At 44.3% G+C, this 13,295-nt stretch overlaps 1 protein-coding gene across 1 annotated transcript in view; it reads right to left on the bottom strand.

Moving 5' to 3' along the window:
- The window catches only part of exoc3l1 (exocyst complex component 3-like 1), an 83,414-nt gene that overhangs the window by 57,013 nt on the left and 13,106 nt on the right, over window positions 1-13,295 (bottom strand). The window contains exon 2 of the mRNA XM_048605575.1: window positions 395-555. Within this exon, the coding sequence (XP_048461532.1) occupies window positions 395-555 (161 nt within the window). The remainder of the gene's footprint in view (window positions 1-394; window positions 556-13,295) is intronic.

Below are 13,295 nucleotides of genomic sequence, written 5' to 3'. Positions count from 1 at the left end.
CACACACACACACACACACACACACACACACACACACACACACACACCTGTCTCACAGGACTGCAATTCACTTAAGATAGAAAAATTATTTGAAAAAATGAAAGCAAGAAAACATTAGGTGAATATTTTCGAAACAAAAACGCAATTGAAGAGATGAGAAAGCTCAGCTCTAGGTTAAACTCTCATGCTTACAGTCAGCAACATAATTTTTACTGCCAGCCCATTCAGAAACATTGACCTTATGAAAGAGTCGGAAGGGAATTGGAACAGTTCCTGTGATGCCTGAAATGGGAAACGACTTTTCAGAAACTTGACCTGGGCTACAGAACTCATGTCAGCCTGAGCTAGGCACCAGCAAATGCCCCACCCTCTGGTGGTCCGAATGCATACTTGCCTTTAACCTGGACTCAACAGATGAGGTTCTTTGTGTCTCTCTCTTGCGATACTGGCCCAATCTCTCCAGCTGATCTGGATGGTAGAAGATTCCCGAGGCCCACTTCAATGCGGCTCCTCGGGCCAGTTTTTCAGCTTTCTCCAGCTCGGACCACATATCACCTGGAAGATCAGAGCAGACAGCTGCTTCAAACCAACCGTCTCTTTCTACTTATAGAAATACCTCATTTAGATTTGAAATACCCTAATGACTATCCTGATTAATTGGAACCAACTGATAATACAAACCTTACTTGCAAAAAGCAGAATAAGAACATCATCCGTCTCCAAGGTCACTAACAGCTAATGCAGAATGACAAAGATCAGTCAGTATTTCATTGTACCGAGTGCACAGAACCCAACGTCCCAAAAGTATAACAATGTAAACTAATCAAGTGCGTAATTTTCCTTAATACTCTGTATGACTGGGATCCTTCATTCCATTTTGATGTTTTTCCTTTTACAAGCTGAACACTGTCTTTGATCGTTCATTGAGCTACACCAATAACCAATGATTTTCTGAAGAAGGGTCTAGGCCCGAAACGTCAGCCTTCCTGCTCCTCTGATGCTGCTTGGCCTGCTGTGTTCATCCAGCTCTACAGCTTATTACCAATAACCAATAACCTGTTGGACAATGACCAGCTTGACTTCTGGGATGGCACAGTGGTTAGCACTGCTGCCTATCAGCACCAGGGACCCAGGTTCAATTCTGCTGTTAGGCAACTGTCTGTGTGGAGTTTGCACATTCTGCCTGTGTCTGAGTGGATTTCCTCCCATAGTCCAAAGATAGGCAGGTTAGGTGGATTGACCAGCTTAAATTGTCCATAATGTGCAGGCTGGGTAGGTTAGCCATGGGAAATACAGGGGTGGGTCTGGGTGGGAAGCTCTTCAGAGGGTTACTGTAGATTTGATGGGCCAAACAACCTGCTTCTGTAGGGATTCTATGGTTCTGCCACAGCCATGCAGCTTTAGTCACTTTTTGATCTCGAGGGAAGAGTGGAACGCTGCAAGGGGAGCAAGAGTGAGACCTTATTGAAGCAGCACCCACGCATGAAGGAACCCGAGGCTAAACTGTGGGAAGTTAAAGGCACAACAAAGCACAATAAGGAAGCATTATATAGAATAAATGATCAGGTTCCTATCCGTCTCGTTCCATGCTTTTATTCATCAACGTACCGCAGAGTCACAGAGACAGGGACATTTCGATCCTTATTGCATTGAGTCTTAGCTGGTGTCATTGGGTTGGGGGTGAAAATTGACCTCATTCACCTTATTCAGACAGGGGACCTGCAGATAGAGCTCCGAAGCCTAATATCCCTGTAATTGCCCATCCTCATAATGGAGCATCAAGCTCTGTTGGAGAATCACATCAGACATGAAATATTAACTCTGTCTGTCTCTCCAGAGAGGCTGTCAGCCCTGATGAGTTTCTCCAGCACTTTCTATTTTTGTTTTAGATTTCCAGCATCTGCAGTTTTTAGTAAAGAATTGAATCGAGTTGGAGGGTACCAGGAGCAAAAGATAACTTAGATGTTGGCGTAAACAGGATGTAGTAGATTGTTCCTCCTGCATCTTGCTTGATGGTCGATGAGACGAAACTCAGCCCTGGGTGTATATCACTGTCAGAACTGGATTCCCTTGTCTCTTTCACCCTTTCCTGTCACATCTCAAGCTGAAGGAACATTGCTCAAATGGACAGATTTTGGTGATGGTATCACACCGTTTAATGTGTCATGCTGGCTGACTTTGCAACTTGCACTATCCAGCACCGCACCAGCCCCCCTCCTCTCCCCACCAACCACTTGCCCCCTACCCCCAGTCAGGTGACCCATGTGCAGTACAGAGTCCATGTGACAGAATCTTACCCAATGGCTGTAGATTCTCCAACACTCAAGTCCACGTGTACTCAGCCTCCATCATAACATGCCTGTACCCCCATCACATCTCGCTGGCTTTTCTGCAATGACTCTGTTGCCAATTGGATAAAATCTATATTCTAGTTTTGGTAGTCTCCTCTCATGCTGGGGTCTACCTGCTATCCAAGGAACAATGCTCGTGTGTCGAGTGTTGTCATCCCCTTTGGAACCCTTTCTCCCTTTGGATTGCAAAACATTGCTTGTTTATCACTGAATGCACCTCACTCCCTACATCTAGTTGATCTGCGGCTATATCTTTGGTTTTTTAGAGTCGTATAGCATGGAAATAGACCCTTCGGCCCAACTTGTCCATGCCGACCAGTTTTCCTAAACTGAACTAGTCCCGTTTGCCTGCATTTGGCCCATATCCCTCTAAACCTTTCCTATCCATGTACCCGTCCAAATGTCATCTAAATTGACCCATGAAGCATTTCTGTCATAGAGATGTATAGCACGGAAGCAAACCCTTTGGTCCAACTATTCCATGCCAATCGGATATCCTAAATTGAGCTAAATTGAGTCCCATTTGCCAGCATTTGGCCTGTATCCTTCTAAACTCTTCCTATTCATGTACCCATCCAGATGATTTTTAAATGTTCTAATTGTACCAGTCTCCACTACCTCTTCTGGCAGTTCATTCCATACACCCTTTGTGTGAAAAAGTTGCCCTTTAGGTCCCTTTTAAATCTTTCCCGTCTCACCTTAAACCTATACCTCCTAATTTTGGACTATCCTACACTAGGGAAAAGACTATTCACCCTATCCATGCCCCTCTAGACTTTATAACTTTCTATGAGGTCACCCCTCAGTCTCCAATGCTCCAGGGAAAAAAGCCCCAACCTATTCAGCCTCTCCCTATAGCTCAAACCCTCCAGTCCCGGCAACATCCTTGTAAATCTTTTCTGGACCCTTTCAAGTTTCACAACATCTTTCCGATAGCAAACAGCTCTCCCACTGATACATAATTATTATTGATGGCACCTCAAGATCTGATGTTATTGTCCTCCAGAGGTGAAAGAGCAGACTGGCTCCCATTGAGATGTCGAGATTGCTAACATGTAATTCTTCGGGATGGGCAATGTGTGAGGAATGTAAAGATTTCAACAGTATCAGGAGGTCTAGGTCCCCAACAACAATAAAAAAAACTGAAGATTTAAACTGAAATAGCAAACAAAAATATTTAAAAGCTGCAGGAACAATGGTTACAATCTGCAGTTACCTCAACAGAAAGGAAATCATATCTGCCTTTTCAAAGCAAGTTTAAAAATAATTCAGACTGATTTAACATCCTCTCATTTGTCTTTTTGTGTGTGCGTATATCAGGCATGTTTCTATTATTTTTCCCATTAATTATTTCCTTCTTGTTTCCTCCCTTCCTTTCCTGAAGACGCTGACTCACTTTACTCACTATCTGAGGGGTTGAGGCCTGCAGACTTAGGCCCGGGCCGGCCTGAAAGGAGACAGTGAGAGACAATGAGACCAATCCCCACGGGCTGACAAGGTGACCACCAAGGTGGTGTTTCAAAACTGTAGAAAAATTAACGGGTATTTGTCAAGTGGTGGTGTCACTGGCTATTCAGCTACGGAAAGCATGACAGAGCTCACTCACCAAGAAGGACAATTGCAGGGATATCAGGTACAGGAACTCTAGCTGCAATTCCCCTTCCTAAATAAAGTTAATAAGGTCAGTTGTTGTCTCCAATCCCAGCTAAAACTCAACATACTAAATCATTGAATCCCTGGAATGCAGAAAAAGGCTTGTCAGCCCATCGAGTCTGCACGGACCCTCAGAGGAACATCCTATCCTAGCCCCATAACCCCTGCATTTATCATGGCTAACCCACCCGGCCTGCACATCAAAGGGCAATTTAGCATGGCCAACCCAACTAACATGCAAATCTTTGGACTGCAGGAGGAAACCCACACAGGCACGGGGACAATGTGCAAACTCCACACAGACAGTTGCCCGAGGCTGGAATCAAACCCAGGTCCCTGGTGCTGTGAGGCAGCAGTGCTAACCACCGAGCCACCTAAAAGTGTCCCTGTCTCTTGCTTAGCAGTACACTGACTTACCAAAGTCATTGTGTGAGAGGGATGGGAATCCAATCCAGTCGCAGACTTCAAATGTTTTGAAACTATTCCTCAGGTGGCTATTGCTTATAACATCAAAGTATTGAGTCTAGGTTTCAGTTGCTCAGTTATCTGGCTGAAGTTGAAACAATAACAGCTTTATGATTTATTGGCTGAGGAGGAGATGGGTGTTAGTGATGGTGGGGGGAGGGGAATGGACTGGAAGGAGGAATGGGGGACCTTGATCAAGAGAGGCGCTGAAAACAAAGTTACCCTGACTACATCTGCAGAGGTTAGTGCAAGGACCACTAGGAGATTGATCTAAATGGACTGCAGAGGGACAAGAAGGCAGCTCACCACTGCCTTCTCAAGAGCAACTAGGGATGGGCAATAAATGCTGACCCAGATATAGAGTCATACAGCACAGAATCAGATCCCTCGGTCCAACCAGTCCATGCAACCATGTTCCCAACTAAACTAGTCCCAACTGCCTGCTCCTGGCCCATATCCCACCAAACCTTTCCTATTCATGAACTTATCCAAATTTCTTTTAAATGCTGTAACTGTACCTGTATCCATGACTTCCTCTGGAAGTTCATTCCATACATGAACCACTCTCTGTGTAAAAACATTGCCCCACACGCATTTTTAAAATCTTTCTCCTCTCACCTTAAAAATATGCCCCCTGGTTTTGAACTACCCCACCCTGGGGAAAAGACCCTTGTCACTGGGGAGGTGATGGCTTAGTGGTATTATTGCTGGACCTGTTAATCCAGAGACTAAGATAACGTTCAAGTGACCTGGGTTCAAATCCCACCATGGCAAATGGTGGAATTTGAATTCAATAAAATATGTGGAACTAAGAATCTAATGATGACCATAATTCAATTGTCAGGAAAAGCCCATCTGGTTCACTAATGTACTTTAGGGAAGGAAACTGCCATCCTTACCTAGTCTGGCCTACATGTGACTCCAGACCCACAGCAATGTGGTTGACTCTTACCTGCCCTCTGGGCAATGAGGGATGGGCAATAAATGCTGCTTTGCCAGTGACGCTTTCATCCCGTGAATGAATAAATAATAAATTCACCTTATCTGTGCCCCTTGTGATTTTATAAACATCAATAAGGTCACCCCTCAACCTCCTCAGCTCCAGTGAAAAAAGTCCCAAACTATCCAGTCTATTTTTATATCTCAAACCTTCCATTCCCGGCAACATCCTGGTGAATCTTTTCTGGACCCTCTCCACTTTAATAATATCCTTCCTATAACAAGGGGATTAGAACTGGACACAGTACTCCAGAACAGGCCTCACCAATGTCCTGTACAAGTGACGCCCACATCCCATGTATGAATAAACAAAAGAAATCTCTCCTTCTAATTGCCCAAAACAATCAATAAACCATAAACCAGAATAATATTCAGCCATGTAGGATTCCGTTTCCAGCCTCCAGTCCTCATACTCGGAAAGGGTTCACCCTTGTGCTTCACAGGGGCCGATAGTGGAGGGTATGGTAAGGAGGAAGGGTTGCCAACATCCACAGGGTAGCCAAGTGACCACTGTTTCAAACTGAACTCAACAACCGGACCTCAAGAAATCAAAGGAGGGAGGATTAGATATTAAGAACGATCCTACAGGAAGGGTGGTGTTTCTCAGGAGGTTCTTTTGAGGTTCTCAATCTATATTATTCAGGAATGCCCCTTGAGATCAAAGTCCTTCAGGCTTTTGTATCGACAACCCATCAGGATTATCCAGGAACTCACAAATACTTCCTTTTATTTAATTTGTTCAATGGGATGCAAGCGTCCTTGACTGGGCCAGAATTTATTGTCCATCTCTAATTGCCCTTGAGAAGGTGGTGGGCTGGCTTTTTGAACCACTGCAATCCAGAGAAAGAGCCACAATGAAGTTAGAGAGAGCATCTCCAGGATTTTGACCCAGTGATACTGAAGGAGTGATTGGCCTACAATGTTAGGGGACAAAACATTTGCGTCATCTAAATCTTAAAAAGTCCAACTAGGTCAGACCACGCCTGGAGTTACTGTGAGCAGTTCCAGGCATCGTATTTTCAGAAGGATGTGTTGGTCTTGGAAGGAATACAGTATAGATTTACTAAAATAATATCTGGATTCCAAAGATTAAGCTGCTGAAATTGTAACCCTTCAAATGTAGAAAGGGGAGTAGAAATTTGAGTGTAGTTTGCAGTGTATTAAGGGGAGATGAGGTAGATAGAAACTATTTCCACTTGTTGGGAGTTAAGAAAGCACTGTCTTAAAAACTCGAGCCAGTACTTTCAGGCATTAAATTCAGAAACATTTCTACACACCAAGAGTGATAGAAAGTTGGAGCTCTCTTCTGCAAATAGCAATTGATGTCAGATCAATTGTTACATTTAAAATGGAGATTGAATCAAACAAAAGGTCCTAAGGGCTAAGGGGCAAAGACTGGCAAATGGAGTTATGTTGCAGATCAGTCAACTTCGCATTAACTTGCTCTAAGCTCCTATAGGCCTCAGGCCTGACACCTCAGGATGCAGGTTGTCTGCACAATCACAGCTTCAGATGCCTGTTAGCGAATTATAAGTCTGTTAGTCAATGGGCCAGCACAGAGGCTCAGTGGTTGGCACTGCTGCCTCACAGCGCCAGGGACCTGGGTTCAATTCCACCCTCGGGCGACTGTCTGTGTGGAGTTTGCACGTTCTCCCCGTGTCAGTGTGGGTTTCCTCCCATAGTCCAAAAGTGTGCAGGTTAGGTGGATTGACATGTTAAATTGTCCATTGTGTGCAGGCTAGGTGGATTAGCCATGGGAAATGTGGGGTGACAGGATTGGGGGGGGTGTGGGCCTTCAGTTGTGGGGGTGGGGGTATGGACTCAATATTTTACCCTTCCACCTTCCCCTTGTCCTCAGCCACTCCATCCTCATCCCACCAGGCTCCACATTCAACAGATCATCCTTGGTCATCTCCACTGTGACGTCAACCCCAAACAAGTCTTCTGTAATGCACTGGTATATTCCTTAACCCCCTTCCCGTGACAATGTTCTATACAACAGCAAGATCCAAGATGGCGGCAGAGTGGGACACTTCAGCCAGACCTCCTCTGCTCCACCTGTTCTTTTGCTTTCTCTCCTTTCTTTCAAAACTTCTAACTTTAAACTTACTCGGAGGGAAATGGAGGAGGTGACTCCTGGATCGGAGGCCATTGCAGGCAAATCCCAGGGGAAGCCGGCACAGGAGTCTTGGACCGGACCAGAGGCTGACGCGGGGAGACAAGGCCCTTGTGCACTGGAAGCAAGGCCTTGCGTTTTGAAGCCCAGCATGGTCTGGAGGCTTGGCCTGGTGCAGTCTAATGGCTCAGTGCTGGCACAGACTTGGGTGAAAAGGACTCCAATTCGAGTACTTCCTTTTTCCTTTTTATTCTTATGCTGGACTTTTATTCTTTCAATTTTGCACCAAACACTTAAGCATCTGTACCTAAATATCTCGTACCTAAGATGGTCCCATAAGCAGCGACATTGCAAACTTTTCACTGCACTCATTTGAGTGCACATGACAATAAAGCTAATTCCAGTTCTAATTATTTCTTCCCTCCTCAGTATTCCAAAAACACTCCTTCCTTTTGCAACAGTGATTCACCTGTGCTTCACATGATTTGGCTTCCTGCATTCACCGCTCCCAATGCAGACTCCTGCACTTTGCAAAGATCAACCATAGACTGGATGGTCACTTTGCAGAAACTTCCACTCAGACCATTTGCCCGAGGATTCTTGAACTCTATTCCTCTGCCCCACTTGCAGCCTGACCCTGTGTGTACAGCCTCCCTTTACAGGATCTTGAAGGAAAGTATGTCACGGTCTTCCAGAGTCAACACTGAGTTCATGATTTCAGATCATAACAACTGCTCCCATTTTCATCGTGTGTGTTTATGGTTGGACAGTAGTTGTTGATGATGCTTCTGATGTTTCAATTGACTGGAACTATTTTTTGTTTATTTATCTGTCACTTTTCACTTTGCATCCTAAACCCTTTTGTCATTTAGTCTCTCCTGCTTTCCGCTCCATCACAGATTGCCACTTTGGTTCTTTCCACCTTTTCCAGCTTTATTTAAAACCTGCGTCAGAGAGTCATGGAGTTGTACAACATGTAAACAGACCCTTCGGTCCAACTCTTCCATGCTGACCCAGATATCCTAAATTAATCTAGTCCCATTTGCCAGCATTTGGCCCATATCCCTCTGAACCCTTCCTATTCATACACCCATCCAGATGCCTTTTAAATGGTGTAATTGTACCAGCCTCCACCACTTCCCCTGGCAAATCATTCCATACACGCACCACCCTCTGTATGAAAATGCTGCCCGTTGGGTCCCTTTTAAATCTTTCCCCCCTCACCTTAAACCTACGACCTCTAGTTTTGGACTCCCCCCACCCCAGGGAAAAGACCTTGGCTATCCATCCTATCCGTGCCCCTCATGATTTTATAAGCCTCTATAAGGTCACCCCTCAGCCTCCGACATTCCAGGGAAAAAAGCCCCGGCCTGCTCAGCCTCTCCCTCTAACTCAAACCCTCTGAACCCTGGCAACATCCTCGTCAATCTTTTCTGCACCCTTTCAAATTTCACTGTGCCAGCTTAAAGTTCTCCCCATCCTGATAAAGGATCATCAATCTGACGTATTGACTCGGTTTCTGTCTCCACAGAAGCTGCTGAATACTTCCAGCATTTTCTGTTCTATTTAAGATTTCCAGCATTAGCAGTAGTGTTCTCTCATAACCATTGACCATATTCCTCCCTTCCCTTCAGAACTGAGCTTTGATGTAGCAGGTTCACTTCAAATTCGCATTTAATATTGCAGGTCTATTGGAGGGCAAGGGCTGGTTGGTAATTTTGATATTAACGACAGGAACTGAAGCAGAGAGGGCAAAATCACCACAGGTTACATTCAGTCCAGAGCCTTCTGAAGAACAGTGAGTGAAACAAGCTGGAATATAATCGTAGAACATCCAGGCTGTGGAACAAACATGCTCACATTACCTTATAAACAGGGATGCCTCATCAATCTTCAGAGCATCAGGGTTGTCACTTAACAGCAAGCTCCATTATTCATCAACTGCAAGGTAAACATGTTCCATTTGAGGTGCACGGCCCAAACTGAGCACTCCAGGAATAAACACGGAGAAAAAATGGTGGACCTGAATTGCATTTGTGACCCATTGTGGGCTCCTCCTTCTTTCAGTATTATTTTAACATGTGCTTCACACAATGTTGGTAAGTAGCTGTCTGAATCGAACGGCTGCTGGGTCAGGTACAGCACTGCTTCAGTCTCTGAACAAATATTTATTCTTTATTCTTTCTCGGGCTTTGGATATCACTGGCAAGGCTAACAGTTGTTGCCCATCCCGAACTGCCTCTGAACTGAGTGGCTTCTTGGGTGATTATAGAGGGCAGTTTAGAGATGCAGAAGTAGGCTATTCAGCCCATCCAGATTGCTCTGGCATTCAATGAGATCATGGCTTACAGAGTCATACAGTCATTGAGTCATACAGTACAGAAACAGACCTTTCAATCCAACCGGTCCATGCAAACCATAATCCCAAACTAAACTTTTTCCACCTGCCTGCACTTGGCCCATATCCCTCCAAAAAGTTCTTATTCATGTTCTTATCCAAATGTCTTTTAAACGTTGTAACTGTACCCACATCCATCACTTCCTCAGGAGGACCACACATGAACCGCTCTCTGTGTTAAAAAATTGCCCCTCATGTCTTTTTACTTCTTTCTTCTCTCACCTTAAAAATATGCCACCCTAGTCTTGAAATCCCCCACCCTAGGGAAAAGACACCTGCCATTCACCTTTTCCATCCCCCTCAGGATTTTATAAACCCCGAAAAGCTGATAATCATCGACCCCATTTTCCTGCCTTTTCCCCATTACCCTTTGAATAATATACTGCTTCAATACATAATTTGGGACAGATTTCCACAACGTCTGGGGCAGCAATTTAGCAGTAGAATGAAAACTAGTTGGGTTTGGTAAGAGACAGCTGGTTCTGTCTTTTAATGCTGTGAAAATCCATCCCATTATCTATGGAACCGTTAAAATAAAACAGGTTTTTGACTCATTAACCTGAGAAGAAATCGTTCAACTGTCCGAAATGCTTCCCTTAGCATCAAAGGAACATCATCTATTGAAGTACACCATCACGGTCCTGTTCCAGGTTTCACATTGTATCTACAAAGTGATGGTTCAAAGAGGTCTCTATAAAGTGCTTCTCTTAGGTAACTCCTGTCTGAGACTCCAACAAATGCAGCAGGAATCAATGTCAGAATTTTGGACTGTCTCTCTTTTGTTTTAAATTTAGAAACATTGATGAAAGCTATAAGTCTGCTTCAGTATATTATTCAAATTGTAAATAAATCTTTTGGCGTGGCTGCATTGTAAAGCTCATCCTTTCAAAAATATCTTGCTGGGTATCCCACATGATCTATACACAATAAGTTATAATTTAAAAATTTACACCCCAAAGGTAGGGTTTTGTCTATCTCGAGCTAGTTTTAGGGATTTTGGGGTCAGCAGTCATTGCATCCAAAAGACCTATCTTACTTTTATTGCTAACTTACAGGACAGTAGCTTTTGCAACCAACTTACATTTTGTACTCTCAACATGTAAAGTTCCAGCTGACACCATACATTTGTAAGATTACCCAGCAATCTGAATATGTATGGTATCTGTATGCATAATAAAATGTCCCAAGGTGCTTTATAAGACAAAATTTGATATCCAACCTCATAGAGTTGTACAACACAGACTCCTCTGATGTTGCTTGGCCTGCTGTGTTCATCCAGCTCTACACCTTGTTATCTCAGATTCTCCAGCATCTGCAGTTCCGACTATCACAGAAACAGACCCTTTGGTCCAACTCATCCATGCCGACCAGATATCCTAAATTAATTCTAGTCCCATTTGCCAGCATTTGGCCCATATTCCTCTGAACACTTCCTATTCACATACCCATCCAGATGCCTTTTAAATGTTGTAATTGTACTAGCCTCCACCACTTCCTCTAGTAGCTAATTCCCTACACACACCACCCTCTGTGTGAAAAAATTGCCCCTCAGGTCCCTTTTAAATCTTTCCCCTCTTGCCTTAAACCTATGCCCTCTAGTTTTGGACTCCCCTACCCTGGGAAAAAGATATTGGCTATTCACCCTATCCATGCCCCTCATGATTTTATAAAGGTTTTAAGGTCACCGCCCCATCCTCCGACACTCCAGGGAAAATAGGCCCAGACTATTCAGCCTCTCCCTATATCTCAAACCTTCCAATTCTGACAATATCCTTAATAAAAACTGAACGAAATGCAGATGCTGTAAATCAGGAACAAAAACAGAAGTTGCTGGAAAAGCTCAGCAGGTCTGGCAGCATCTGTGAAGAAACAAATCAGGGTTAACGTTTCAGGTCCAGTGACCCTTCCTCAGGATGAGGAAGTTCTGAGGAAGGGTCACCGGACCCAAAAGGTTAACTCTGATTTCTTCACAGATGCTGCCAGACCTGCTGAGCTTTTCCAGCAACTTCTGACAGTACCCTTGTCAATCTTTCCTGAACTCTTTCAAGTTGAACAACATCTTTCCTATAGCAGGGAGACCAGAATTGCTCAGTCTATGTTTGGAAAGTTAAAATCTCCTACCATTAAAACCCTATCATTCTTACAGATATATGAGATCTCTGTACTAATTTGGTTCTCAATTTCCCACTGACTACTGTTGGTGGCTGTGGTGGAGGGGCGGTGTCTTTAAACAATCCCTATATGGTGATCATCACTTTTGTATTTCTCAGTTCCACCCAAGTAACTTCACTGGAAGTACTCCTCAGAATATCCTCCCTAAGTACAGCCGTCAAATTGTAATAAGAAGATATTAGGGTGGGTGACCTAAACCATGACTTGAGAAGAGTTTTTAAGAAGAATTTTGAAGGAGGAGACGGAGAGGCAGGAGGTTTAGGGAGGCTAAGCTGTTGAAGGCATGGCCACTGACAACGGAACAAAATAAATCCGGCAGAGATCGCAGAGGGTTAGAGGAATTTACGGTGAGAAAGACAGAGAGAGGGAGACAATAAGTTCATTAAGGGCCACCAAACGGTGCAACCTCAGCGCATCTTTTGGTTTAAATACAAAACAGGGAGCAAGTCAGATTCAAAACGGAGACCTACAAGTTTCTCAGTGTGGACTGGATGTGAAAATATCTCCCAAGGCTGAATGGCCAGGGTCAAATCCATTGCATCACACAGCGCGCGCGCACACACAATCACACACATACATACACACACACACACACACACACACACACGCAGACACACACAGACACACACACACACACTCACACACGCACCCATACACACACAGCATCCAACACTGAGCCAAGAACTACACAGGGCACAGACACATCAGTCACATTGTCGCCGCAATCTATTTCATCTCTCCTGCACATTCAGCAGGCAGCCAGCAGTGAAGTAACTAGTTGGCAGAATGCTGGAGGTAATGCATCACTCGGTGGAAATGAAATCACACTGTGTTGAAATCATCCTGCAGCAAAGATCAATATTGAGCAGGAGGACTGCAAAGGTCAGCAATGACAGGCAGGTAACATATTAATCGAAACGGTTTAGTTACCGTCACTGAATGCATCTTGAGCTTTTGTGAATCATCAAAAGATTCTTAAAACGACATGGTATCCTTGAGAGATAGGAGGAACTGCAGATGCTGGAGAATCTGAGATAACAAGGTGTAGAGCTGGATGAACACAGCAGGCCAAGCAGCATCAGAGGAGCAGGAAAGCTGACGTTTCGGGTCTAGACCCTTCTTCAGAAAAAGGGTCTAGACC

This window comes from Rhincodon typus, chromosome 15, assembly GCF_021869965.1.
Source record: "Rhincodon typus isolate 14 chromosome 15, sRhiTyp1.1, whole genome shotgun sequence".
In the NCBI taxonomy this organism is placed as follows: Eukaryota; Metazoa; Chordata; class Chondrichthyes; order Orectolobiformes; family Rhincodontidae; genus Rhincodon; species Rhincodon typus.
This window is presented reverse-complemented; position numbering and strand designations above follow the sequence as displayed.